This window comes from Prionailurus bengalensis, chromosome C1 (genome assembly GCF_016509475.1).
Source record: "Prionailurus bengalensis isolate Pbe53 chromosome C1, Fcat_Pben_1.1_paternal_pri, whole genome shotgun sequence".
Lineage (NCBI taxonomy): Eukaryota > Metazoa > Chordata > Mammalia > Carnivora > Felidae > Prionailurus > Prionailurus bengalensis.
The window spans coordinates 13,826,348-13,853,779 of NC_057345.1; the positions used below are offsets into that span (position 1 = coordinate 13,826,348).

The window sequence follows — 27,432 nt, forward strand, 5'->3', positions numbered from 1 at the left end:
AGGACAGGCGCGCGCACACCTACACGCGCACCGCTCTTCCATCCCTGGACTCCACACGCCCACAGTCCCCTAATTATCACGAGGGCACCAGACACTGGAACCCTGCCCATACTGAGGCTCTTACAGGGAAATACAAGGAACGTACATGGCCCTGGCCCGGCGACACTCCCTCACCTGCATTTGTGACACTGGTAGACGTTCTCTCCACAGTTGCCGCAGACCCCCGGGTTGGCAGGGACCGAGGCGCTGCAGCGCGGGCACTGCAGCGTCTCTGTGGAGGCCTGGTAGTTTTCATAGAAGTCCGCAAACTCGATCATCAGGTTGGAGGCCACGATGGGCAAGGGCAGGTCAATCTTCACCTCTGTCTGCCCGGGGGTCAGTTGAACCTTCTTGGCTTTGTGCCAGCGAGCCGGCCTACGAGAGATGGTGTCAGACAGAGGGGCAGGGGGCCTGAGAGCCGCCTGTTTACCCCTCAGAGATGGTCTGAGGAGACAAAGAGTAAGGCTGTCCCCATGTATTCTTCTAAGGCAGTGGTTACTCTAAGAAAAGGTGATCTGGCGAATAATAGCAACCAAATATAAAGAAAATCTTCCCACTGGTCTTTATAAAAAAGGATGTTAACACTCAAGTGCTTTAAGATGTTACACAGAATGACTTCAGATCCTAGAAAAACAACGAAGCATGCATCAGGGAGAGAGACTACTCTAAAACTACGCCACACTAAAGCCTAAGATCCCAAGAGGTACCATGAACTATGTGCCATGTGCCAAGCAGAGGGGGGAAAAAAAAAAAAAAGGCACGTAGTAATTTAGGGTAATCACATTAACTACAGGTACCATTTATTAAGCACTTCCTACGTGCTAGGCTCCATTCTCGGCAGTCTACATACACTAAACCAAACTACACAACTGCTCCCACACCAGAAAGACAGACAGCAGAGCTGGGGTGCGAGCCCACGGTCTCATCGCGGGTTCTGAGCGCTTCACCGGCAGCTGCACGGACTCTACGCAACAGGAAATGAAACCCACCTCCTCCAGAAGGGGAGCGGGTCATCCGCATTAGCAGCTTTCACCTGCGCGTGACCAATGTGAATTGCTCTCCAAAGGAAGAAAACTTCCTGTCGGCCAAGCTCCCCGTGGCCGTTTGCTGATGTGGTCCAGCCTAGCTTTGTTCTGCCCCTTAGAATAATACCAATACTTCCATTCCGTGCAGAACAGCCCTGCAAGTCTTCCTACTTAAGCAGCACCTCCCCACGTCCTCTGCCCAACAGGCACGCCAGAGATTTCAACGGATCTGTCTCTGTGGGTCAACACTGTAACCCCCACCGGTGCCTTCTTTGGCCCACATATGACGTGCCCCGATTCAGACACCAGGACACATGAGCTGGAAAGATCCAACATAGGCAGATACAAAAGGAAGGTGTGGGGCGCCTGGGTGGCTCAGTCAGTTGAGCGTCCGACTTCGGCTCAGGTTATGATCTCACAGTTCGTGACTTTCACCCCCACGTTGGGCTCTGTGCTGACAGCTCAGGGGCTGGAGCCTGCTTCCGATTCTGTGTCTCCCTCTCTCTGCTCCCTCCCTGCTCACACTCGGTCTCTCTCTCACAGATAAATAAAGATTTAGGGGAAAAAAAAAAAAAAAAAAGGAAGGTGCGACATATCAATATAAGGCCTGCGTACTAGAGAAACTTCTTAAGGAATACTGCCTCTCTGTGAGCAAGCAAACATCATCTTAATCCAAGAAACGACAAGTATTTCCCAGTATGGGTTTTAACCCCAGAACTGCCCTGATTAACACGGGTAGAAGCCTGCAGTCCCCTCACTCAGCTTGCTCTCTCAGAGGGCAGACTGCTCAATTGCTCCCTCAGACCCCAAGGGCTCCACCGGACAGGCCAAAGAACCTTTGTCAACATTAGGAAACGGTGTTTCACTTTTGTCCCCAGCCCTGACTGAAGTGGAAAGAGAACATACCAGGCCTCTAGGGGATGTGCTGCTTCACCCCATTCCAGCAATCAAAACCAACAGCTGGTGTTAAGCCTTACACGGCCCCTCCCCAAGCCTGAAGAGCCCGTACTTGTTTTTCAACTCCACGATGGCCTGCACAGTCCGGTTGTTGTAATACAGGTTGACAGTCCGCACCATCTTTGTCCGTTTCAGATCCCCGATTTTCACCGTCACTTTGCTGATGGTGTGGCTGCCAATGAGCTTCACGACTTGCTGGGTGGTGGTGTACCGCGTGTCCACTTTGATGGAAGACAGCTTGATATACTAAACACAGGAGGACACAAAATAGTGTATCGGTTCAAGGCCACCGGCTCATCCTGCCTTCTTCAAAACTGATCACTGTAACCCACTCTTCAACCACAGATGACACTTCTATCTGAGGTGGTAAGCGTGGCAGGTAAGCATTCATACCACTGGTGACCAACCGTCGGGAGAGGAACACCTATGTGGCAACAATCAATCTCTGAACGAGAAACCCACTGGCCCTGCAAGCCTCACCACTGCCCACGTTAAAGACGGCACTTACACAAAACGGCACCTCTGGATTATTACACACCAGGCAGGGATCGCTCTCCAGGTAATAGCCATCAAATTCCACTAAGCCAGACAAGGTGCTAAGGAAGAAACCAGTCTCAGCATAAGGAAATTTTCATTTTAGAAAGCACCAAGCTTCACAAAGAAGCCATGAACGCGCCACGGCGACATTCCCTAAGGCGAGCCCCACCCTAGTAAGAACACAGGGAAACGCAAGAAATCCCAACAGGACTTAGACATCACAGGAAGGACATGTCAACCAATCAGCCCTAGATGTTTCCTACTTCTGAGCCATCCTGAGGTCAGAGGAATCCTAAAAAGCTACATTAATATTTGACTCAAAGCAGAGTCACAATTAAATTGACCAAAAATCATTGAGTTGTATATTTTAAAATAGGTGAATTTCGTGGTATAGAAAGTATATCTCAATGAAGTTTAGAAAAAAAGAGAACAGTTGTTATTAAACCAGGGAAGTAATAGCTGCTAGTTTAACTGATACTCTTTCAAAAGTTGTTTTAACCTAGCCATTTTCTGTACACTCATCTGATTTAGACTCAGACCCTCGAAGTAGGAAACATTCTCAAATTACTGCTTCCCAAAATCTAATCGAGCAGTTACATTTTGAGTGCCCTGGGTGTGCAAGGCTCCAGCTACGAGGAGGGATTCGAAGACCAACTAGACAGAGGCGTACTGATTCTTATGTAGGAGCTAACCAATGTGGAGACGGCAACTGGGCCTGATTGAGGGAGCTTCAGTTAGGGAGAAGGCAGAATGGGCCCACCTGTAAATGTTGGAGTTGGGGTGGTTGGTAAGAATATGGTTTTGAGTCCGCAGAATCTCCACAGCCTTCTGGGAATATTCCTTTAACTGAAACAGAAGTCAATAAAAGACCAGAGTTAAAGGCCAAGGGAAAGTCTTCCTGGAAAAGACTTCTGTCTCCTGCTATCTAGTTGACACCGCCCAAGAAATACCAGGCTTTTCAGCCCCAGTGCAGAATCACACAAGGCTGGGCCTAATTCCTAGTCATTTAAAGGATTCTGTCTTCTCTACAAGTTTCCACAGACTTAGGGACAGTCACCTTTTCAGACCCTGTGGACAAAGACCATTTTTATTCCCACGGAGAAGTCACGAAATGGTTATCTGACTGCAGAGACACTTTTAGGGATGCCATCAGGGCAGCCAGGAAAACGAGGGGGATACCTTCTTTCCTAAAACAACTTTAAATGGGTTGCATTTTCCTCCCCACCTGATCTCCTTCTGCTGGCTAAGCCAAATTCAGCCTGTGCTTATTTGCTAGTATATGTTATCTTGTGGCATACGTGTTGGGAGTGCTTAACATAGATCTAAAGAGATTTTACAGGTGTGCCCCCCATGTGGGACGGTCAGAATGTTAACTCAAGGGAAAAAAGGTCAAACGTGGCTAGAGAGCCCCCTGACTATACATCAATTGTTACCTTCTTCTCCGTTTGTGGGGTTTTCAAGGAGAAGTACCCTAGCAGGTCCACAAACTGGGCAGCCTTACGACCATAGGCTGGCAGTTCTGGCCATATGGACCACATCAGATCTAGCAGGAGCTCCTGTTGCGATTTGCTGGAGTTTCTGTAGATAAAGGACAGTTCGCATTACCAAGCAGCAGAAAACCCTGGAGTTCCTTTTATTTATCAACAATGCCCCGGTACTGTTTCTGTAGCTGTATCTCCCTCCCCACAACCAGGGGTTAAGTTCAAGCCATTCTGCTGTTCTTCTGACAGCAGATCCTAACAGGTGCATCTTCAGAAGGTGGCCTGAAGAGTCAAGCCTGGTCACTTTACAAACTCCAAAATACAGCCTTCTCAGAAAAAAACGCAAGCTTCTCTTGCTTACGACATCAGTTTAATGGCTACGAACGGCTAACCTCACGAAGACACCTGTTAACAGTCAAGAGGATCCAGACCGATATAAATACCGAAACTGAAACCATGAGCATGTAACATGAAGCCAAGACAGAACCACATCGTCCACTCGGGTCCTGGACCCATGCAGACCGCCAAAACCTAGCCCCGGACCCCACCTGTAGATATGCAGCGTCAGACAGTGCGCCTGCCAGCGTACTGAGGAAGAATTGGACTCTAACAGGAAGCAACGCAGGAACTGAACCAAGGTCTCCTTATCTGCGAATTTGTTCAGCTGGTTCACCAGAGCTGTGCACAGCTGGTCCTCCTGGCTGCCTGAGCTCTCACCTGCAAGATCAGGGCGGGACTGAGGACTGGAGACCAGGAAGCATGGTCTAGGGTCCTACAGCCAGTGACACCAGATGGAGAGGGAGGGGATTCTGTCCATGTCTAAGAGTTTCAACTAAATGGTTTTAATTTGAGAACAACTTTCAGTTGTTTACTGGAGAACCAGAAGGCCAGCCCCAAATGAGACAGACGTGCAATAACGCCACCAAAAAGGCACAGGACAAAGGGCCGACGCAAGCCTGGCACCGAACAAACACGGCTACATCGGAGATCCGTTACCTAAAACATCTACCTGTATCATTAATTGGGAGAACGTAAACCACCTCCCCTGCTCTGCTGATCACTGGTCTCAGGCCTCCGAGAACCATGAAAAGCAGTGAAAACAGAAAGGCTTCTGCCTTTTTGATGGTAGGGAGTCCACTAAAACAGCTTCCATTTGTGGGGCATTTAACAGTTCACGAGGTGCATTTACAAGCATCATTTAACACTGACAACCTCCTCACACAGCAAGTGTGATTTATTATTTCATGGAAAAACAAACTTGGCTTACTAAAAACGTTCAGTGCCCTTTGGCCTTTCCTTGGTACGGGAAGTCACAAGCTTAAGGTGTAAAGGAAAATAAAACCAAAACTAGACACTAGAGGGCATATGAGTTTTAGGTCCCTAGCACATCCAGGTGAAAGCCCTTCCTGAAAGAAGCATCAACAGTGTGCTCCAAGAGGAAGCAGAACACATCACCCTGGTCACAAACGCTTACCCTCTTTCTCCTTTTCCTTTTCTTCTTTCTTGCTCTTCTTCGTGGAAGACTTGGACTGTGTCGTGGCTTGTCCAGAACTGGCAGCCACAGGTGCCGAGGAGGAGGAGGCAGTGGAGGAGCCCGCGGAGGCCGCCAGAGCGGCGAGGACTTTGCTGCCGCACAGGGCGCAGGACAGCAGCTGCAGCAGCACCGGAGACACCCCCTCGTCCACCAAGAAGCTGACTTGGAGGAGGAAGTACAGGACGGCTGTGGGCAGAGGAGACCGGGGCTCGGTTCTGAGACAATTACCGCGGACTTCCCCATCACGGGAGCCGTGTCTACACCCAGCCAGGACCAGCCCCGTTCCCACCAGCTTGCTTTCCGAGGCTGCTCTGCCAGATGCCGCCCAGAACTCGTGCCCGCTGCAGAAATACCTCACAAATGTCCAAACAGCTACCTCGAGATCGACTCTCAGACCCCACTTCTTCAAAGAAGATGACTCTCTAGACCCCACCGCCTCCTCTTTAGTTTTAGCTCTATAATCTGGAGGTCAGCTGCTCCTACTCTGTGCCCCCAGAGCACCCCAAATTTTGTCTCTGACCCTGACTGCTCCTAAGTTTGACTTTTCTTCTCAGCTAGGCAGAGTTCTAGCTATGTGTCTTGCTCACGGTTTCATCTCCGGCATCCAGGCCAGTGCTTGGCACACAGCGGGCCTCACTACCTAGTTCTCAAAGGGACGATGGAGTAACAGCAGCCCGAAGGAGCTGCGCTGCTTACAGTCGTCTTTGATGCAGAACTTCTGCCAGTTGACGGTGCGCTGGGCAGCAATTTCCGCACAAGCTTTCAGGTGCTCCATCTGAAATGGAAACCAATCCGCAGAGGTGAGCAGCCCCGCCAGGCAGCCCGCACTTGAGGGGTCACTGTCCTGACTCCAGACTGCATACTGAGCACAGCCCCTGTGCACGGCTGCTGACCCCGTGCCCCGGGTTCCCCAAGTGCACACACTGCAAGCTTTCACGGAGCGTCCTCCGGGCTACACCCACCACACAAACGCCCTTTGTTTACAGGGACCCTGCAGGCCGCTCAGTAACACAGCAAGAGAGAGACACACTGTGACAGTAAACTACGACCCAGGTTACTTTGCCCTTTCTTTCCCGCACTCCCACCTTTTCTTTTGCTAAAAGCACCCCAGGAAGGACACTAGCTTAGAAATACAGAACACCGAAGACGTCCTCTTCTAGATGCTCCTATGCGATGATTCAATTTGCTCCCCAAAGTCCAAACCGCTTTCAGACAGTAACACATCGTGTCTTTAGTGCTGAAGGACAGAACTCAGAGGTGTGCAAACTTCTGGTGGAGCCAGCGACACTGGTCATGACTGGTCACGCCACGACTCATGACATCAGGCGGGAGTGGGAACGGTGGTGGGGAAATCTCAGACCCTGACGCCAACTGCACCGGATGTACAGCACCGCGGATTCGCCCTGAGCTCAACTGTGGCCTTAACGTCCTCTAAATGTTTAAAAGCCCCGTTCTGCTCCATCCTACCGCCTCGCTGGCCGAGCCGCATCACCCGCCCTCTGTCTGCCCCACCATGCCCCCTCGCCCTCATACCAGGCTGATGAGTGTGTCGTACTGCAGGGCGGAGCCTGAGCTGGCTGTAACCACGCTTGCCCGGAGGAATATCCCCTGTTCCTCCAGCAGCTTCTTGATCCCACGCACATGGGAGTCCAGGGTGTGCAGATCCCGGAGCTGGCGGTACTTCTCCTTTGATCCACAGATGAAGAGCAAAAGTTTGCGGACTTGGCGACGCACAAACGGAGTCTGCTGGATCATCAGGTACTTGAGGGGAAAAGCAACACGAAAAGTCAATGACTCAGGAACTGTGACAGCAGTGACACCCCAGGTGTTCACGAACTGTCATTAAAAATTGGTAAGAAATGCAAGCTAAGCTATTTCCTCACGGCCAAGCCGGCCTCCAGTTAACCGCGGTATTCCTTACAGAAACCAGAAGAAAGGCAGGCATGGAGAGACAGACGTCAGAGAGGGGAAAACAGCCATATCCCCACTCCCCTACTGGAATCCTTTGGAATCTACAGGGAAGCCGGCCCCCACTCCGGCCCACCCAGAGTGAAATGATCAAGAAAACATATTCAGAATCTCTCTTTCTGGTCAAAGAGGTGGGGAAACCTGAAATGGTCATCTGGGGTTTGCTAACAGGTCACTCTTCCCAGAGTTAATCTCAAGCTTGCTGTGATGGTGGCTAATCTTAAACTACCAAATCTCAGCGGTCCCAGACCTGCCCCACCACACACCGCCCTGCAATGGCCGGTCCAGAAGCACGCTAACTACACTGCCTCTCTGCCAGCTGGCTCCCCCTCCGGTCCTACCAACAGGGAACAAAAAGGCACGACAGAGGGCAAGAGGAAAAAGCACCGGCTCCTTCCTGTCTGCCTGCTATCCTGGCAATAGCCCTTCACGCTGGCAGCCTCCGTCATTTCTTCAGCATCCAAGGACAAACCAACTACAGTTGGTTCTGATCATCAGCTTCTTTGCATACTTCCAGAATCGACCGCACCGCGGCCCCTCAGAGTTCCTGGGGCACCGGAAGCAGCACCCCCACCTCGGGCTCACCCAGCTGACTCCTCTTCACACGCGGGTTTCTGGTGGCTGCTTCCTGTAGTCACTGTCTCTGGCTTCCCTTTTTTCCTTTTCTGGTTTTCCAATGGTGGTTCAAGCAATCCCCTATGTTAAAATCTCTCTGTAACTTAACTACTATATTCTCTATTTACCAGAATTCAAATTTTTAAACTTGTCTGTTCCTACCATACGCAAAAAGAGTTAAACGTATGGACTTAAAATCTAGAGCCATGGCTTGCTTTGACAGCCATCTTCCACAGCTTCACCACACGGGACACCCGGGGCAAGATCAACACAGTGTGAGCGGCGCTGCTGGGGGCAACACTTCCTGGGAGCGAGGACAGAAGGGGGCCATAAAGGCTGTCACAGCCAGTATGTCCTCTCCTGGAATGGCATGCTGCCTGGGGCCTTCACTTACCTCTGAGAGAAAGTAAAACCAAGAATGATCAAAGACAGGAGGGGGGATTCGAGAGTTGGCATCGGCGATCTTCTTGATTTGGTAAGGAAGCCGCAAGACCATCTCTGTTAAAAGCTGAGTGTAGGCCTCAAACACATCAGCAGCATGACCCTGGAGGGAGAACACCTGTGTAAGAACCTGTGACGGGCGGTTTTCCATGACCACAACTAGGAAAAAGGCCGGCTTGCTGCTTGTTAGGTATAGCTTACGTTGGAATTAGCAAATGGCACCTTTCAAATGGGAACCATCGCTTTCTGACAGTTGAGTTTGAACCCAGCAAGACCCCAGGCTCCTGGGGGCAACTTTGTTACGTGCAAAGGTTGCATGTACATCTGGACACAGATCTCGCTTGTCTTGAAAGTTCTAACATTTCACTCTGCGGGTTTTGATGCTGACTGGCTGTGCTCTGCTTGACACAAAAACTCAACTTCTAAAGGGAAAAAATGGAAAAAAAAAGTGGTGAGGAAGGATTCCTGACTTCCTACGAGAGATGCACTCCATTCCCTAGATCCATAACCTTCTGCTATAACAAAAGACATTTCAGTAAAGCAAGGCAGCCAGATCACTAAACACACATCCCCTGGAGGCAGGGCAACCTTGGGCTGTGGGGATGGCGGAAGCGGCAGATACCCCGCGGGCTGTGTGTTTCTCTGGGCAGAGCCTGCAGGAGTCTGGGCCCAACGTGTCTCGTGTATTCAATCACCAGTTACTCATCGGTAACTCATCCTTTGCCGAGCACAGGAGGTGCAAATAAGGGGAAGACTCCACATGTGTGTACAGGGTGCTCTGGGGACCCGGGGAAAGGCCATCTCCATCCGACCTGGTAGCAGGGAAGTGTGTGTTGGGGAGGTTGTTCCCAGGATCCAGCGCATGAGAGCCAGGTCTTGAATAAGGACTAGGAATTAGCTTAGAGGGAAAGGAAGCGACGCAAATGGAAAGAAGTTCAGAAAGACAGCAGGTAGGAAAGTGGCGTGCCACATGTGGGGAAAGGCACAGGTCAGGGGGGCCACGTGCCAGGATGCATAGTGACGCAGCTGAAGAGTTAGGTAGATAGTTGGGTTCTCAGAGAACTTTTTGGCCTAAAAGTTATGGAAGACCAGCAAAGGGTTAAAGAGAAGGACACAGTGAGGTTCACATTTTATGCCTATCCTATCCCTGAACTATTCAAAGCAGTTCGGCATGCGCAGTGGGGAGCACAGCGGGTGCCGACCGCAGAAGGCCACCACCCAGATGCAGACGGACAGCAGTGGTCGAGATGATGAACACAGAATGGGCACCAGTGTGCCCTCGGCGCCGGGCTTTACTGCGTCACGCCACTCAGCGCTCACGACAACCCACACAGCTGACCCTACGCGGAGCGTCATTTCCCAGCGTGCAAACTGAGGCTCACTAAGGCCAGACGGAACCTGCCCGACCTTCGGGGCTGGGAAGTGGGAATGCTGGTTCCCAAACTCACCTGACCAGAAAGCCCATCTTCTAAACAAGCCCACTGAAGGGGCTCTGACAACCACAGGGGGAGTCTGACATATACAGCAGGACGCAGTCACTACCGACATTGCCCTGTGCCTTCTCACCTTTCTCTAAGGAGCTTCACATGCAAGGACACATCTTTCTGATTTCACTCAGTTCCCTGGCTTTACAAAGGGCAGGAGTCTGCACCCCAGTAGGTCGGGAGGAGTGGTCGTTCACTAAATCACGCCGAGAGTAACCCCCCCACCCCCCCCACCCCCCCCCCGAGGAACACAGGCTGCCTCCAGCAGGCTCCCTGCCCTGGCTCCTCGGACCCTACTCACAGACAGCAGAGAGGAGGAGGGCAGGAGCCGCTCTACATCCAGGGAGAGGCCTCACCTTCACATACTGGCGGAGGAAGAACGGGCTCATGTCAGGTGGGGATGACGTCGTGTGTGGCTTCAGCAGCTGGCTGGTAGCCACGGGCTCCTCGTCGTTCTGCTGGCTCTTCCAATAGTCCAGCAGGGATCTGAGCACGTGTAGGCAGTAGTCCACGGCGCCGGAGCTCAGCAGGGCCGCTGCCGTGGCGCTGGAGATGAGGGAAGAGGACTGGGGAAAAGAGAGAAGAGGTCAGGGTGGCTCGTGAAGCAGCTGGAGGCAGCGGGGAGGAAACGACGGTGACGTTCCCAGAGTGGCAGTCCAGGGACTGAGCTCATCTCGGGCCAGAGGTCCCCCGACTAACTCAAACACCCCCCAGCTCTTCCCAACAACGGCAGCTTCCCAGCTCTACTCCCCCCACACCCCTGCCAGAGGCCAAGGGGGCACGGGCTAGGTAACCTCTCTACTGGGAAGGGTGGCTTTCTTTCTTCCCTGGGCAACGAGAAAAGTGGCCCATTTCAAGGGGAGGGAAAACTTTCCACCGTGAGCACCAGATAGCACCCCCACCTTCCCAGTAGGGGCTCTCTCTACAGAACCAGCTTCTAAAGGAGATGGGGTAAGTAATCACATGAATAAAAAAGCAGGGGAAAAGCCACTGTAAATAAAACCATTAGGAGAGCCTTGCAAATCCCAGCAAACCCCACAGCTCATAAGCTCATTAAGATTGGATGCAGTTCAGCCTCCATTTCCACCTTCTCTGCTTTGTGTTAATCTCCTTTCCACCACGCACACGCTGCTTTCTCTCTGCTTTATTACCATACCTCATAGCAACATACAGTAGGGGAATCCTCTTAGCCACCCTGCGCCTTGCAGAATAGCCCCCTCCTTTCAATAATGGAACTTCCAAACCCTGTAACCGCTCTACTTGGAAGGACTGTTGGCAAAGGTCAGGACTTGGAAGGTATTCTGAACAAGGTGGAAGCTCTGCTCTTGAAGAGGTGACAGCTTAGAATCTGTCTCCTCTAGAATGACAATAGACAACGGCCTTATTCTAACTACCACCTGCGCCCTCAGCCCCAGCGTCAACCCGACAATCCTCTTTCCTTTCCACACACCCATATGCTCAAAGCGACAGTACCTCACATATGGAAGACTTAGATCCAGATTTGGTCCGGGACATGAAGACGCTCAGGAGTCTCATTACCACTAGGTGGACTTCATTCAGGGCGCTGCGCTCATTCTTCCTGGACACGTCCTGGAGGCAGAAACAGAGCCCAGAAGCCCCCGCTTACCTTAAGCCTGAAGCCTCCTCTCAACAAGACTCCTTCCAGCCTATGTGTTCTTCACACGGAGTCACAGTCAAAACAAGCTCCGATTATCGGTGGACCACACCTGGATTAGCTAGAGCCTGCTACGCTTAAGAGCCCATGTTCTGATACAAGTAACTAATTTCTTGTTTTCAGCTTGGGGAACTACAAAAGGTCTGTGGGGGCAGAGACTTGGTCTGTTCCTCATTTACGTCCAGACCTAACAGGAGGCCTGGGCCAACGCAGGCCTACTGCTTTTGTTGAATCACTGGAACAGGAGCCCTCCTGTTCAGGTGGTGCCCCCCAGAAATGAAGTGAAGCTCCTCTAAGGGAAGGATGGCAGGCTGGAAGGACCTCAGCCCGTGCCTGTTTCTGACACAGTGGGACTCTCCAATCTCACCTTTTTGTCCATGCCCAGTTCAGCAATTAGCTGGGAGAGGAGGTTGTCCAGGGCTCCCTTGTCTTTCTCATCTTCTCCATCCAGATCTGTAGTGAGCATCAGAATGACCTGGAAGTCAACAGAGAGGTAAAACGTGAGGACCAGTACCCGAGAGGACCACTCTAACACAAGGTGTTTCGGAAGAAACCCCGATCCTCCTGACGTCCCTGTCAGTCACAACTCTGATCCACGAAAAGGTCCTAAATCTCGAGGTATCCGAAGGTGAAGTGTCCGGAGTCGGAAGAGTCGAATTTTGGTATACGCCACACATGGCATCACAGAAGGCGTTTTGCAAACAGTCTGCAAAACAAATCAACTAAACTACATTGTAATCAACCAAAGTGGCTTGACAGGGGGCAGTGTGCTGTGCCCAAAGTAAAGAGCTCTCTGGGCCTAAGACGAAGGCAGTTAGTGCGAGAACAGCTAGCAGACCACATTCCAACACTGTGTTAATACAGACTCACATACACCAAGCATCTGTGGAGCAGACATTTGCTCCCGGCTCTGTCAGTAACTAGCTGGAGGACTTGCAGACATCTTTTTAAATTCTCCGACCCCTGGCCTTTTCACCTATAGAATTTAGGGCTAAAACTTGTAGTTCAGAGCTGCATTCCATTATGCTCTGACCTAACACCAAACAAGGCCTTACAGAGCCTCTAGGAGAGACACATGAACACGCCGAAGGATGGTCCAACCACAACGTGACAGACCCGGGTGAACTGAGGGATACCTGCATGTACGGGATGGCCCGGACGCCTCCAACATTTCGTAACTGGGGCAAGGTCTGCAGTAGTCTCTCCAACAGCATCAGACGGACCATGTGCAGCCTAAAAGGCCAAGGAAAATACATGAAATGTGAGCTAGTTCACAACCACTAACCGGCCGAATATAGTTCTTTCCTCCTGCCACCAAGGTAAACAAGGAGCCCACTGCTTCGGAATGATCCTAGCATCAGCAAAATGTTCAGAGATGCCTGTTTGGTATACCAGCAACACAGGAGAAATCTCGCTCCACTAAAAGGAACAAACTATTCCAAAATACAACTGATGGCCCTGAAAACCTGCTACAGGAGAAGTTGCAAATATGTCTCAAGCAATGGGGCCCTAGTTGTTCTCAGTAGCAAAATCACACCTTCAGTATGGTGCACTCTATGGCTTTTTCCAACACATGGCCCCATTCTGCCTCCAGGCATTATCTTCTGGGATTCCTCCACCTGCAAAGTCTGCATCATCCAGTTGCACAGTGATCCAGGCCTTTCTTTTCCTTGCTTCTCAAGTCCTCAGGAAGGCCCAGCACCGCTTTACCCTCTCCACTCCCCCATCATTTTTCCTAGTGTAAAATTCAATTTCAACACCGCCCTTTCCACTGGACCCATGAGCTCTCCCACACATTCAGTTAGGCACTAACTAGCCTTCTTCATCTGCATACACGGCTGGGCTTCCCTATCATATGCGTACCTCTGGGTCTCTTGTGAATATGCTGTTTCAAGACAGGACCAAAATGAAAATTAATTTATTACCATCTTATTAGACAGGCCGGTCGGCAGTCTCATCTAACACACAATCTTACACAGATTAAGAGTGCATCTGCTGAGTTAATGGATTCGCTCTCAAAATACGTAAACTGATCTTGCTTCATTTTACCTTACAGACTGTGTATAACAAGCCGTATGCCTATATACACATAAAAAAGTGATTTTCAGGTATTAACATACCCCAAGAGATATCCAGAATATTTTCAAAGTAGTAAAAGTTTGAACCTAAGTATGGGGTCTTACTTGAAGGATAAATGACCATGATTCCAAAAATAACTCAAAGGAATGAGCTAACAGTCCTTCAGAATACAGTTACACCTAAAACCTCACTTGTGCATCCGAGAACAAAGCAAGCTGTGTGGGGAGCACAAATGAATAAGAACTGCTCAGGAATGTACAAGACATAGCAAAGAAAGTAAGATGATGGTAGCAGTTCAACACTTGCAGGATAAAACATAGCAAGCTTTGCGATGGGATTAAAATCTTCAGATACGCAGAACATACTTGTGAATACACGTGTATGAAAGAAAAGTCAACCAAATGAGCAGAGTCTGGACCTGGACCAAGATGCTGTCAGACTGCTGGCTTTTCAAACTCTTAAATGGAAAGCCTAACAAACAAAGGGGGTGCCTGGGTGACTCAGTCAGTTAAGCATCTGACTCTTGATCTCAGCTCAGGTCTTGATCCCAGGTTCGTGGGTTCAAAGGCCCTATGTTGGGATCTGTGCTGTGCATGGAGCTGACTTTAAAAAAAAACCAAAAACGTCTAACCAAAAAAAAGTAAACTCTACACGAAAAATTGCAACTTCCTTTTCTTTAGTGGCTTAAAGTAACAACAATTCAGTTACTGGGGCACCTGGGTAGCTCAGTTGGTTAAGCGTCCGACTTCGGCTCAGGTCATGATCTCGCGGTTCATGGGTTCGAGCCCTGCGTCGGGCTCTGTGCTGACAGCCCAGAGCCTGGAGTCTGCTTCGGATTCTGTATCTCCCTCTCTCTCCACCCCTTCCCTGCTCACGCACGTGCTCTCTCTCTCTCTTTCAAAGGTAAACGTTAAAAAAAAAAAAAAAAAAACTAAAAAAAAAAAACAGTTATTAACATTATTTTAAACGGGTCATGGGTGCCTGGCTGGCTCAGTTGGTGGAGCATGCAACTTTTGATCTCGAGATTGCAGGTTTAAGCCCCACACTGGGTGTAAAGATTACTTAAAACTAAAAAGTCTTTAAAAGAAAAGACTAACAATTGCTTGATTAAATTATCCCTGAAAAAAACAAAAGTTAACTCAAAACCACTTTAGATATTTCTATTACTAACATGGCTAGATTACCTAAAATGGCCTTCCTAAAGACGCTAAAGATATAAAAAATACAACATCATTTTAGAAGCAATGCTGAGGGGCACCTGGGTGGCTCAGTCGGTTGAGCGTCTGACTCGATTTTGGCTCATGTCATGACCTCACAGTTGTGAGATCGAGCCTCACCTCAGGATTCTCTCTTTCCCTCTGCCCTTCTCCCCTGTTCCCGCTCACTCGCTCTTTCTCAGGATAAATAAACATTAAAAAGAAAAAAGCAATGTGGAGTCTCAAGAAATCTGAAAGGATTGAAATCACACAGTATGTTCCCAACCATGGTAAGTTAAATCATAAATTAGTAACGGAAAAATAACAAGCAACATACTTCTAAATATCCTATGCAACAAAGATCCAATTACAATAGAACTTAAAAAACATTCTGAACTGAAGAGCAATGAAATACAATGCATTCAAATACATGGGATCTAGCTAAAGCAGAATTTAAAGGGAAGTTTAGAGAGAAATATATAGCTTCAAATATGTACTTAAAACGAAAGGTGGAACACCAATTATTTAAGCTTCCCATCTTTTTTTTTTTTTTTTCCCCCTCAGTATTTGAGAGAGAGAGTATGAGCAGGGGAGAGGGGAGAGGGAAGAGGGAGGGAGGGAGAGAATCTTAGTGCTTGGTCCAACCCTAGGATCATGACCTGAGCTGAAATCAAGAGTTGGACGTTCAACCAACTGAGCCCCCAGCTTCCATCTTAAGCTAGAAAAAGAACAAAAAATTAACCCTCCCCCCCCCCAAAATAAGGTACTACACCAACTTTAGTAAGCAGAAAAAAGAAACAGTAAGAGTGGTAATAAGGAGCACCTGAGTGGCTCAGTCGCTTCAGCGTCCAACTCTTGATTTCAGCTCATGTCATGATCTCACAGTTCATGGGTTCGAGCCCCAGATTGGGCTCCATGCAGACAGTACAGAGCTTACCTGAGATATTCTCTCTCTCTCTCTCTCTCTCTCTCTCTCTCTCTCTGCCCCTGCCCCACTAGGCATACTCTTTCTCTCTCTCAAAATAAATAACTTAAAAAAAATTTTTTTTAAAAAAGAGTGGAAATAAAATAGAAAGCAGACATAAAACAGGAAAATCAAAGGCAGAATTCAGTTCCTTATAAATAAAGTTGGTAACTCCAAGCAAAACGGACTTTTAAAAAAAGAACACGGGCACCTGGGTGGCTGGCTCAGTCAGTTAGGCTTCCGACTTCAGCTCAGGTAATGATCTCATAGTTCGGGAGTTCGAGCCCTGTGTCGGGTTCTATGCTGATAGCTCAGGGCCTGGAGCCTGCTTCAGATTCTGTGTCTCCCTCTCTCTCTGTCCCTCCCCCACTTGCGCACGCTCCCTCTCATAAACATTTGTAAATATATAAAAAATAAAAACGTTAAGTTACCAATATTAGAAATGAAAAAAGGTAATCACTACAGATCCTAAAGACATTAAAAGGATGATAAAAAAAAATTTACGAACAGCTTTATGCCAAAAGACATCTTTAAAAAATTAACAAATTATTTGAAAAGGACAACATACCAAAAGTGACACATGAGGAAACATAAATTCTGTATCATTTAAAAAATGAATCTGTAAACTTTTTTAAGTTTATTTAAGGAACAGAAAGAGCATGAGCGGGGGAGAGGGAGAGGGAGAGGGAGAGGGAGAGGGAGAGGGAGAGGGAGAGGGAGAGGAAGAGAGGGAGAGGAAGAGAGGGAGAGAGCGAGAGAGCGAGAGAGCGAGAGAGGGAGAGAGGGAGAGAGGGAGAGAGGGAGAGAGGGAGAGAGAGAGAATCCCAAGCGGGCTCCACACTGTCAACACAGAGACCAACAGGGAGCTTGATCCCATGAACTGTGAAATCATGACCTGAGCTGAAATTAAAAGTCAGACACTTAACCAACTGAACCACCTAGACGCCCCTGAATCTGTGATTTTTAAATCTTCCCTTAAAGAAAGTCCAGACCAGATGAGTCCACTGCTAAATTTTTATAAGAGAATTTATAGATTATATAATGCCGTTCTCACATAAGCTCTTCTAAAAGACAGCAAAAGGGGAAACATGTCCTCACTTTAGGAGGCCAGAATAATATAAATACCAATACCTGACAAAAACATTTCAAACAAAAATTACAGGTCTAGATAAAATATTAGCAATTCAAATCCAGTGATGCAAAGGACCGGGTATCACAAGCAAGTGTCCTCACAAGGTTGGTTTAATAACAGAAAAATCAATTAATGTGGTTTACAACTACAAACAGATGTAACAAAAACAACTGGAAAGTTTCGAACAGATCGTAAGAAACTATAAATTAAGCACAGGTGATTTTTCCAAAGAAAAAAAAAAAGCTATCATGAGAGATGGAAAAGAGAATATGATAGTAAAACATCTATTTTAAGTAGGCTCCCAGAAAGAAAAATGACAGAAAACGAGACAGAAGCAGTATCTGTTGAGCATAATAGGTGAGAATCGTCTAGAATAAAAAGACACTAACTCAAACATTCAACATTTCCAAAGACCACTAAGTAGAAGAAATGCAAAGAAATCCATCCTAACCATATCCTAAAAACAATGATAAAATAAAGATTTTATAAGCAGCAGTAAGGACACTATTTTCGAAGAAGCAGTAATTATGACAGCAGGTGACTTCTCACGGTAGGTATCGTTTTCAATTTGGGGGGAGAAAACTCTCAAAGAAAACTGTATACCCATCAAAAACAGGTCTACAAAATGTGAGCTGAATAAAAATATTTTCAGACTGAGAAAATCTGAGATTTTGTAACCAGCCGCCCTCCCCTAAAGGAAAATCTAAATGACATACTTCAATACAAAATGATCCCAGACAGGGGCGCCTGGGTGGCTCAGTCGGTTAAGCATCCGACTTCGGCTCAGGTCACGATCTTGCGGTCCGTGAGTTCGAGCCCCGCGTCGGGCTCTGTGCTGACAGCTCAGAGCCTGGAGCCTGTTTCAGATTCTGTGTCTCCCTCTCTCTGACCCTCCCCCGTTCATGCTCTGTCTCATAAATAAATAAACGTTAAAAAAAAAAAGTTTAAAAAAAAAAAAAAAAGAAAAGAAAATGATCCCAGACAGAAGGTCTGACATGCACAAGAAAATGCCAAGCACGGGAAGAGGTAAAACATATAAGTAAATCTGAATAAACACTGACCACATAAACTATATAAAACAGTAACAATACCTTGAAAGCTTCAAAAGCCTTTTTTAAAAAGAAATTAAAGCACAGGAAAGTCACCGCTTAAGTTGATAAGAAGGGGCCAAGCCTTCTAAGGTCCTCTCTAGTATTCAGGTAGAAGATACAGCTCTTAGTTAACTCTGGTTTTGGAGAAGTTAAACGTACACACTGAAATGAGGAGGGTAACCACCAAGACACTGCAGTACCAAACATGGAGGGGGGGCAGGTAAAAGGAAAGAAAAAGGAATGAAAACATAGGAAATCAACCCAAAAGAGGACTGCAAAGACAAAAAGAGGCACCGAAACAAGCAAAACAAAGAAACAGCAGGAGGTAAACGGTAGGCATAAATTCAAATACATCAGTAATTAACCCTAATCACAAATAAACTTAACCATTTTGATTAACAAGCAACGGAAGACTGGATTAAAAAGGTTTTAAATAAATTTCAAAAAACAAGAAATCACAAAGACCACATTCTCTGGACACATAGAATTAACCCAGAGAGCACGTTAAGTGAGAAAAAAAAGATTAAGTAAAAAACCCCTTCGTGTTAAGTTAAAAAACAAACCCCATCAAAATATCATCAGCTGAGCCAGAGGTCACCTTCATCAGAGATGTTCCAAGAACTGAGGTTCAAGTGGTAGGAAACAGGGAATATGGGAGACACTCGCTGACGCCCTCTGAAAATGTCTCTGATGCCTATCAGCTCCAGTGACCTTTTGTAGAAATCGTGGAGTTCAAAGTGCCAGTTATTATTTCTGCACTAATGTGATACCTGTGGGCAGTTACCTATTAACAAATCTAACAAACATTAGAACACAAATGTATCTCTCTAGTCACCTCTCGGTTCAGACTACATTCACTCCAACAATCCAGCACCAAACACCACCACAACTTCTTGAGGGAGACGGATTAGGATTTTACAGATCGCTTTCAATTTGCCAAATGCCCTACCACTGGTATCTTCAGCTATAAACACGTATTTGCTCTGTCACCTTATAAACACGCTGAACACGGGAGCTACTACTTCTAGTACATACCTAGCAGCTACAACTGTTGAGCCTAGAACAGTGCTGCTTGTAAAGAGAATGCTACAACATGGGCTCATGGGTGATGAGGAGACAAGAAAGATTTGAGCGGGAAGATACACGGTTTTCTGAAAATCACTTTAGAGTGACTGAGGGATATCCAGGGCCTTAAGAGAAAAACTACTTTCTATTCTCTCTGCCATTATAACCTACACTGATGTAATCCTAATTAGGGTAAAGAAGACAAACCTAGAAGGCTTCCTAAGACCTTAAACTGTTTCCTGAACTTATTGCCTTTGGTATTTCAAAAGAAATTGACTGGTATCGTGACTCCACCTCCTGCAACTGGTCCATCACCCTGTTCCTGGAATCTTCTCCCACAGTCTCTTGCCTGCAAATGACCAAGTCCTAACCTGTTGCTAGTATGGACATCTCCTTCTCCTTCCCCTTCTCCTTCGCCCTCAGAGCCGTCTCCTTCCTGGTGTCCGGTGGTGGTGCTGATGGCTCCAGTGCTTGAGCTGACACTTCCTGGTCCAGCTGGGTGCCCCTCCACTGTGGCATCACCATAAGCACTGCTCCGACCAGATACTAGAGGGAAAGGTTACAAAAGTGTGTATCGTCTCCCAAGTGTGGTGGAACCCAATGCATTCTGAAGTCCAGCATAGTTAGGAGACGACCAGTAGCTTTAGAACGCTTTTTCTTCTGCGTGAAGAAGAAAAGAGATACGGAGTGAATGCCAGATTCTGGCCCCATAGCACTATGCCGAAAGACTCCCAGGGCACCAGTCACTCAACCTTCTATGGTACAGAAAATCCACCTACAAAAACAATCTTCATCTCTGTTGCTGATAAATTTCCATCTCGTAACCCAAGGGACACTCACATTGACTTGGGAATCTAGAAATTACCAGCTACTCTTAATCTCTTCTACAAAATATTTTCATATCAAATTTTTAACCACAGACTGGTTTACAAGGTCAAACCAAAATGGCATGCTTTCTCATTCTAGAGCCCTGCCCTTTCAGCCAGGAGACTATGGCCTGCCATGTTAACACATCAGATCATCAACAGGAGGACTGTCCAGAACAGCTTCCCCCAATAGAGGGGGACAAGAGCCACAGTATGATGGACTTTAAGGTCGTACCGTTAACTGTTTTAGATCAATCATGATTTGGGATTATGCACGTCACTGCTTTCTTCCAAAAAGAGACAATTAAAAGCGGCCTGTAAAATATCCCAACATTAACCATCTGGTGCTTAAGCTATGATCCCTGAGCGTTTGAAACTCCAAAGTTGAGGTCAAATGAATTTCTCAAGGCTTTCAGCGAGCCCTCAAAACTTCCCTTGCCTGACACCAACCCCCAGGACCCAGGCAGAGACTCCTAGTGTGTTCCCGCCCCTGCCCAGGGAGATCGGGCCCCCCAGCCACATTACCACTGTGCTCGCCAGCCACCGAGTCCACGGCGCTCCCCCCGCTCTCCGAGCCCACGCTACCACCATGCTCAGCAGGGGAGGTCCGAAGGGTGGAGCCGTCAGTCGCCGCCGTGCTGCCCTCATCGTCCGAGGCTGGAGCTAAGAGAATAACGAGAGCTGTTACAGGGAAAAACCCCTCCTGGGGGCGACAGCATCGAACCACATAGTGCAGAGGGGACACAATGCGGTTGATACATCCTGTCATCAAAGGAAAAAGGGAGAGATTTGCTTTGCTGGTTAATCACCAACAGGAACAAACACTGTACACGGTGCATTGCAAACAGTACTTAGACAGAAGTGAAACCCCAGTTCGCTGGGCATTTCCTTCGCTGCTATACTACAGCGAGTAGACAGTGCAGAGATCCAACGAGAGTCTGTGATGTGGACACTCAGTTTTCTAGTTAGAATGCTTCACAGTCACCACTGTCTAGGTGTTACTGACACCTGCTGAGATCAGAGACTACCCATTACCGTTCAAAGCACAGAACTCTGAATTTTAAGGAGATTTGTCTTGCAATCAGTTCATTTGTGCTTATGTGAGGAAATCACTTGCCGTGAGCTCTTGAATCAACCTTGTTTGTTTATTTGGTTTGGTTTTTGATCAGGTGGTCCAGAGGGGAGTTCATTGGGAAATTTCACCCCTCCTAATCATCCTCATCAGACGCTAAGAATGAAGCAAGGAAATTCCCCAGAGACAGCCACAGCATCCAGGATCAGGGCTGAGCTGAGACAGGAGGAAAACGCTGGATGAGATACAGGGGGGAAGAAAGCCAAGACAGCCACAGAGCACGGCAGAAACACAATCGGCACAGCACGACGGCCACCTCCGAGCCTGAGAGGACGGCAACGAACGAAACTGGAGAAAAGCGACACACACCACGGCAGCAAGGTGAGAGGGACAGCCAGTTTCTCCCCCTCTCTTCTAGCCAGGGTTAAACTCCCAAGAGAAGAGAGAGAAAGAAAAGAAGGAAAAAAGAAATACAGGGAAGCAGCACTCTGGAAAACTCTAGATCAACCCTTACATCACTCAGGGGTTGATTTTCTAGTGGATCACCCAGTGTCCCATCCTCCTCTATTTGGTCCAACTCTCTGCTCAGGACATTTTGGTTTTTTCTTATCAGATCAGCAAAGAGGTGGAGTGCAAAGACAAAACGGGGTCTGACGAGTTCCTCTGCACTTCCACCCCCCACCTGCCGGGCTCACAGGCCCCTGCCGGTGAGCCTCACCGACCTGAAGCAGAACTCAGCTTCTTGCCGCTTCGCTTTTACTTGTAAATGAAGACAAAACAGTTAATGGCATGAGCTCTAGCTACTCCTCGTCTCCCTTTCCATGTCGTCTAGAGCGTCAGGACTCTGGCGAAGAGCCCTGAAAGCTGTCACTGGAGCCCTACAGCTGACCACCCTGCAAGCCGCTCTCTCGGCCTTTCCTCGGGAGACCAGCGGGAGCCAGGCAGCATGCAAAGTGTCAGGAAGCAGAGCCACGAGCGCCTTTGCCGAGCTGCATCACCGTGCCCTCCACGCCCGCATTCCTAAAGCAAAGGCAGAAGCAGGAAGTCCAGAATGGCCTGTCAAAGCAGCTGCCCGTTCCACTCTCACAGCACCAGAAGCGAGGCCGGAGGGTCCTGGGGCCCCAAGCCGCGCTCCTTGCTGTGGACAGTTACCTGATGCTGTGGTGTCAGAGAGGGTTCCTGCGTCCAGAGAGGAAGAGCTGGGTGCCTGGCCGGACAGCCCCAGGCTCTGCAGGCCCAGGGCACTGCTGCTGCTGCCTGGGAAACAAGTGGAGAGTGAGCACAGCATTCCTTTCAGACCCCGTCCACAGCACTGCTTTGGCCGCCTGCTGCCCTCGGGAGTCTAAATTCACCGGCGTGTGACCCCCTCTGGCCTGGAGGAAGTTAATCAACAGCCGGTGCTGTCCACCCACCAAGTTTGGTTACAGACATGACGGAAGGCTTCCTTCAGCTCAGGCAGGACACAGGCCGGAGGAATCTAACAGATTTGGGAGGAAATAATCCAAAAGACCAAACTAACGGAAATCAGGAGATTGGTTCCCAGACTGCAAATCCCACCACGACCCTGTCACTCTCCACCTGTGTCTCTTAACAGCTCTCACCCAGATCCACCTCTCCCCAAATCTGGGGACAAGCTAAGTCAGCCGGATATCAGTAACTGCCAGACCCTCTCTGCTGCTCAAGGCCGCCGGGCGGCTCTGTTCCCGGCACGGCCTTCTACCTTGTTGGTCCTGCTGCAGGCTCAGGGCAATGGCTAGTTCAACCATGGTCTCGTCATCTGCATCAGGCGGGATGTCCAGCATGGGGGGGAAGCCCTCCGCGCCTGCCAGCAGGGCCTCCAGGGGAGAGGGGTTGCCATTGTTGACATTTTCAGCTGTCTCCAGGACCATCGACTCAGACTGCAGAGAGAAAGCTCTGTCAGTGTCCCACAGTAAATGGCAGCTTTCGCAAGTCCACAGAATGAGAGCTAGAGGAGAGCTAAGAGACTCTTCCTCCCCTCTCCTGCTGCCGGAGACTCACCACCATCTCAAAATCTCCATGGTCCACCTCACTCTGTTCCTGGCTCTCCTGACGGATGTGACCAGCATTCGGAATCCCTGATGACTGCATTTTCTCATCTGCATCATCATCATCATCGTCATCCTTATCTCCTGAGCCAAAGAAACCCCAGTCACCCAACAGTGCCTGTTCTTTCCTCCCTTGGCGTGTGGTGTGCAGAGTCATGCAGCAGCGTAAACCCAAGACGAGCTACCAGCTAGAGCCCTATGCTTTAGAGGTAAGCCACAAGGACACCCCAGCCTTGTCTCTCACTCCCTGGGCCCAGCAGGATCTTGCCCCCTTAGGAGAAGACTTTCCCAGCTGACGAAGTGACAAAACAAAACAAAACAAAAAAAACAAAACTGAAAACAAAACGAAACAAACAAACAAAAAAAACAACCTGAATTCCACGGGCAGAAAAATCTAAGACCAGTAGGCCCCAGGAGCTCCCACCAACTCCCACAAGACCTTGGGCAAGACCGGGAAAATAGTACAATTCAGATGTTTATCTGTGACATCACGGCAGCCTGGAGTATCATTTCACTCCTGTCCAAAACAGCTGTGTTGTGGGATTTTCATACTACATAACCGTTACGAGAAGAACCAGAACTAAAATGTACAACCATCGAACAGAAACTGAGGCCACCGCTACAGGTCCTGCCCAGGCTGGCTTCTGTGTCAAGTGGGAAGCCCTTCTGATAACGGAGAAAGGAGTCCGGTTTAAACCTCTAATTGTCAGAAGAGGGTGGAGGCCTTCCTTGCCTTCCACTTACTGGGTTGTGAAAGCACGTGACAAAGGCCTGAACTGGAAACGTCAATTACCTGTATGGTAGTTTCTCACCCAAGAAAAGAGGCACAAACTGTTGCCTAACTCAAGCTTACATTAATAAATAATATCCAAGGAAGGTTATCTGAAGATCATCAAGTTGCACACATTCCAATAAACCTGCAACTGTACCACAAGGTGGCCACCAGCCATGTGTAGCTGCAGAGCAATGAAAACGCAGCTAGTCCAAAGAGACATGTGGGATTAGTGTGAACGATGCACTGCATTCTGAAAACAGTACAAAAAATTTTTTTAAATGGGAAGTATTTCATTAGTAAATTTTTATACTGAGTGCATGTTGAAATGGTATTCTTTATATACTGGACTTACTTCTTTTTACTCTTTATAATGTAACTAGTGGAAAATTTAAAGTTACAGATGTGACTTTCGTTGGAAATTTACTTGTGAGCCAAAGGAAATAACCAGAGTTACATAATCGTGCTAATATTTAGACATTTTGTAGAACTGCTCTTACTAAAACGTTAAATGTCATGCCCTTGACTTGTGTCCAAGTGCATCAGGAGGGGTATCTCTTGTGATATTTGCTAACAAACTTACTGTAGGTCAAGACCACTGGGGATGCTACCCCTTAGGCAATAGAATGGGCCCTTAATGAAGAGTTCTTATGCTAGGAAAATATAGTTTTCCTGAAAAATGACTGTTTTTTGTCTTTAGTCACTGTGACCTTTGTTAACTGTTCTTATTTTTGCTATAGCTCTCGGGAAGCTTTCAGCCGAATATAAAAATCTTCATTTGTTAATAATGCAAGACACATAACCTCAGGACAGAAATTTTCTATATCCTTGGCTCACTTTTACCATTAACCTTTCTTTGTTTTCTTATGGCTTCAATTTTATTCTTATTCTATTTACTGTATGCATCTTTATGTGCCACCTTAAAATCTTTATGGAACAAAGCAGGGTAAGACACAGGATAGACAAACAAAGCTTCCAGGACCTTGGTCAACATGAGCAATACCTCCTAAGGCTGTACACCTCCCTCCCCCTGGCCCCACCACGTGCACACACAAGCCTAAACCCAGACTTCACATTACCCATTGGAGTGTTGCTTCGAGGGGAGGATGGCAATGTCACATGTCTCCGCTTGTTCCTGGGCCTTAGGACTCGAATTAGAGCTTGTTTACAAGAGAAGCTCACGGCAGGATCCTGAGGTTAAAAAAAAAAAAAAAAAACCAAAAACACCAAAAAACTAGCATGCTTATTAGGTTTTATATTATTCACGAAACTGTCTATAAAAAAACTTTCCTTTCTTGGTCAGTCACTTCCATACGTGTGAAAGACCTATCTATCTACTCTCACCTGCAACCCTCCTGACCAAATTCAGTAGTTAATCCCATCCCCAGACCTGGTATATATTAAGACGCACTTCCTACCCGCCTGAATCTCAGTTCCTGGTCACAGACTGGCTGGTCACAGTGGCTCTCTACAAATGGATCTGGCTTTTCATCAGATCGCAGGCTCATCCTCGCTCTGTGCTAAAATCAGTACTTCGAACATTGAGCTTCTATGACACAATCACTGGAACTGGATCTTGACGTTCATTCACACACTCATTTAATTAACAGTAACTTAGCACAAACTATGTAGCACCCGCCGGCATATTCCCTGGGGACTTAGCACTGAACAAGAAAAACAAAATCCATCCCTGTTTCAAACCTTTCTATTCCATGAAATGAGTGAGATTATAAAGATTTCACTGATATTCAAAACCCTTACTTCCCATTACCTTCCTTTAGGTCTACTGTATTTCCTAACAAACTTACAAAAAAAAACGTTTCCCAACATTCCCAGGCCAATACAAGATATCTGGGGCTGGCCCGATACGTACGGGACACAGTAGCATCTGCATGTAGATCTTGGATGCTGTATTAATACAGTCCAGCTCACACGTGCAGTAACCATGGATAATGTCTACCAGGGCGTTGACGGTAGCTTCAATGTGAGTTAGGCCTAAAGGGGAGGAAAATACAGTAGAAAAACTTCTAGCTACTTGAAAATCTAACACGGAAGTACAAAGTCTCATCCCCACATAAAGGTCAAGCTAACAAAAACCGGCAAGGGCTCACGCGCTCGGCAGAACAAACAAAACACACATACAAAAGGTGGGTTATCAACATCATTTGTGATTTACTTTATTAACAGTCTCCTAATCTCTCAAACTGTCCTCGAAAGCCTTTCCAGATATCCTGCATCACTGAAGTAAGTAGGCATCTACTCTTAGAAACCAAAAGAGAGGGTAGAAAAGTATGACGAGATGAGATTGTACGTGTTCCCCATAATCCTCAGATCTTACGTGATGATAAACTTGACTCTGACCCGCCTTTTAGGTTTACTGCCCGTGCAACCTGCAAACACAAATGAGCACCAGGGCTCACTCTACTTTCCAAGATTGCTATTCAGATCCTTACTTTTCCACGTACACTTTGGAGAGTGAGAAGTTAGATGCCACACAGCAGCAACTTGGGAATAAAACATTCTCAAGCTGATGCTTCACTTCTCCCTTCTGAAGTGGCTTTGATCAAGCTCCCAAAACATTTTTAGAACAATTATAACTGCCGGTAAGGATACAGAGATACACAAAAGGGCCCTCTATGAGAAATATTCAACCCCAGGGGAGGAGATACGGTACGAGAAAATCCCGCTTCTCTGCCACACTGCCGAATTCCTGTATCAGAAAGAACGCATTGATCTCAAAGCCTTCTATTTCCTGACTATTAATTCTGGAAAAAATGGTTGGTGAAGGCTAAAGGCTGAGGGCTCGATCTGTTCAAAGACAGAACTTCGATCAGGCCTCAAGTATCCCTTTTAACATGATACCTGGCAGGCAGGCAGGAGCCAAGAAGGCATTCTTGGGTTTGGATGCGTGGAGTTTCCAGAAGTGGGTCACCAGCTGGGTGATGAAACTGCAGCAGTCTCCTTCCAACTGCTTCTGAAGATCTCTCCCCTCATCCGCTCCTTCTACGCAGGAGACAGAAAATGATTAACAACGGTAAATCTGACATGGAAGTTAATTTGTTTTAAGGTTAACTCAGGTCAAGGAAGCTTGCCTGGGGAGGGAGTTTCAAGTGGGGCCCCAATCAATATGCCAACTATCCCTAGACTCCAGCAGGCACATCTAGGAAAAAAACAGTCTGGGAAAGGAATATCACAGAAAACATTGTATGTTAGAATTAAGTAGAAAGGGGAGCATTCGGGATCTTTATAGCAGACTCAGAGATCTCAGGTCCAACTGCTCAACTTCTAAAAACTAGGGGAACACGTGAGATTTTCTGGAATGACTCCTGGATGAAAATATTAGGAAGAGGAACCGGATGATGACAGCAGATGG

The 27,432-nt window shown here is 47.7% G+C and overlaps 1 protein-coding gene across 9 annotated transcripts in view; it reads right to left on the reverse strand.

The window, feature by feature from the left end:
* Positions 1-27,432, reverse strand: part of UBR4 (ubiquitin protein ligase E3 component n-recognin 4) — a 131,875-nt gene that overhangs the window by 40,541 nt on the left and 63,902 nt on the right. For 4 of the 9 annotated variants that reach the window (XM_043573899.1, XM_043573898.1, XM_043573896.1 and 1 more), the window contains 23 exons: positions 27,152-27,235; positions 26,922-27,062; positions 25,933-26,054; positions 25,139-25,250; positions 23,241-23,371; positions 22,942-23,119; positions 22,374-22,478; positions 20,675-20,812; positions 19,655-19,829; positions 12,893-12,989; positions 12,124-12,231; positions 11,555-11,671; positions 10,438-10,647; positions 8,551-8,700; positions 7,107-7,334; positions 6,270-6,348; positions 5,514-5,759; positions 4,588-4,756; positions 3,992-4,136; positions 3,319-3,404; positions 2,530-2,617; positions 2,074-2,267; positions 175-414 (listed from right to left, as the gene is read on the reverse strand). In XM_043573899.1, the coding sequence (XP_043429834.1) occupies positions 175-414; positions 2,074-2,267; positions 2,530-2,617; positions 3,319-3,404; positions 3,992-4,136; positions 4,588-4,756; positions 5,514-5,759; positions 6,270-6,348; positions 7,107-7,334; positions 8,551-8,700; positions 10,438-10,647; positions 11,555-11,671; positions 12,124-12,231; positions 12,893-12,989; positions 19,655-19,829; positions 20,675-20,812; positions 22,374-22,478; positions 22,942-23,119; positions 23,241-23,371; positions 25,139-25,250; positions 25,933-26,054; positions 26,922-27,062; positions 27,152-27,235 (3,343 nt within the window). The remainder of the gene's footprint in view (positions 1-174; positions 415-2,073; positions 2,268-2,529; positions 2,618-3,318; positions 3,405-3,991; positions 4,137-4,587; positions 4,757-5,513; positions 5,760-6,269; positions 6,349-7,106; positions 7,335-8,550; positions 8,701-10,437; positions 10,648-11,554; positions 11,672-12,123; positions 12,232-12,892; positions 12,990-19,654; positions 19,830-20,674; positions 20,813-22,373; positions 22,479-22,941; positions 23,120-23,240; positions 23,372-25,138; positions 25,251-25,932; positions 26,055-26,921; positions 27,063-27,151; positions 27,236-27,432) is intronic. The other 5 variants (XM_043573902.1, XM_043573900.1, XM_043573897.1 and 2 more) reach the window with 4 other exon arrangements.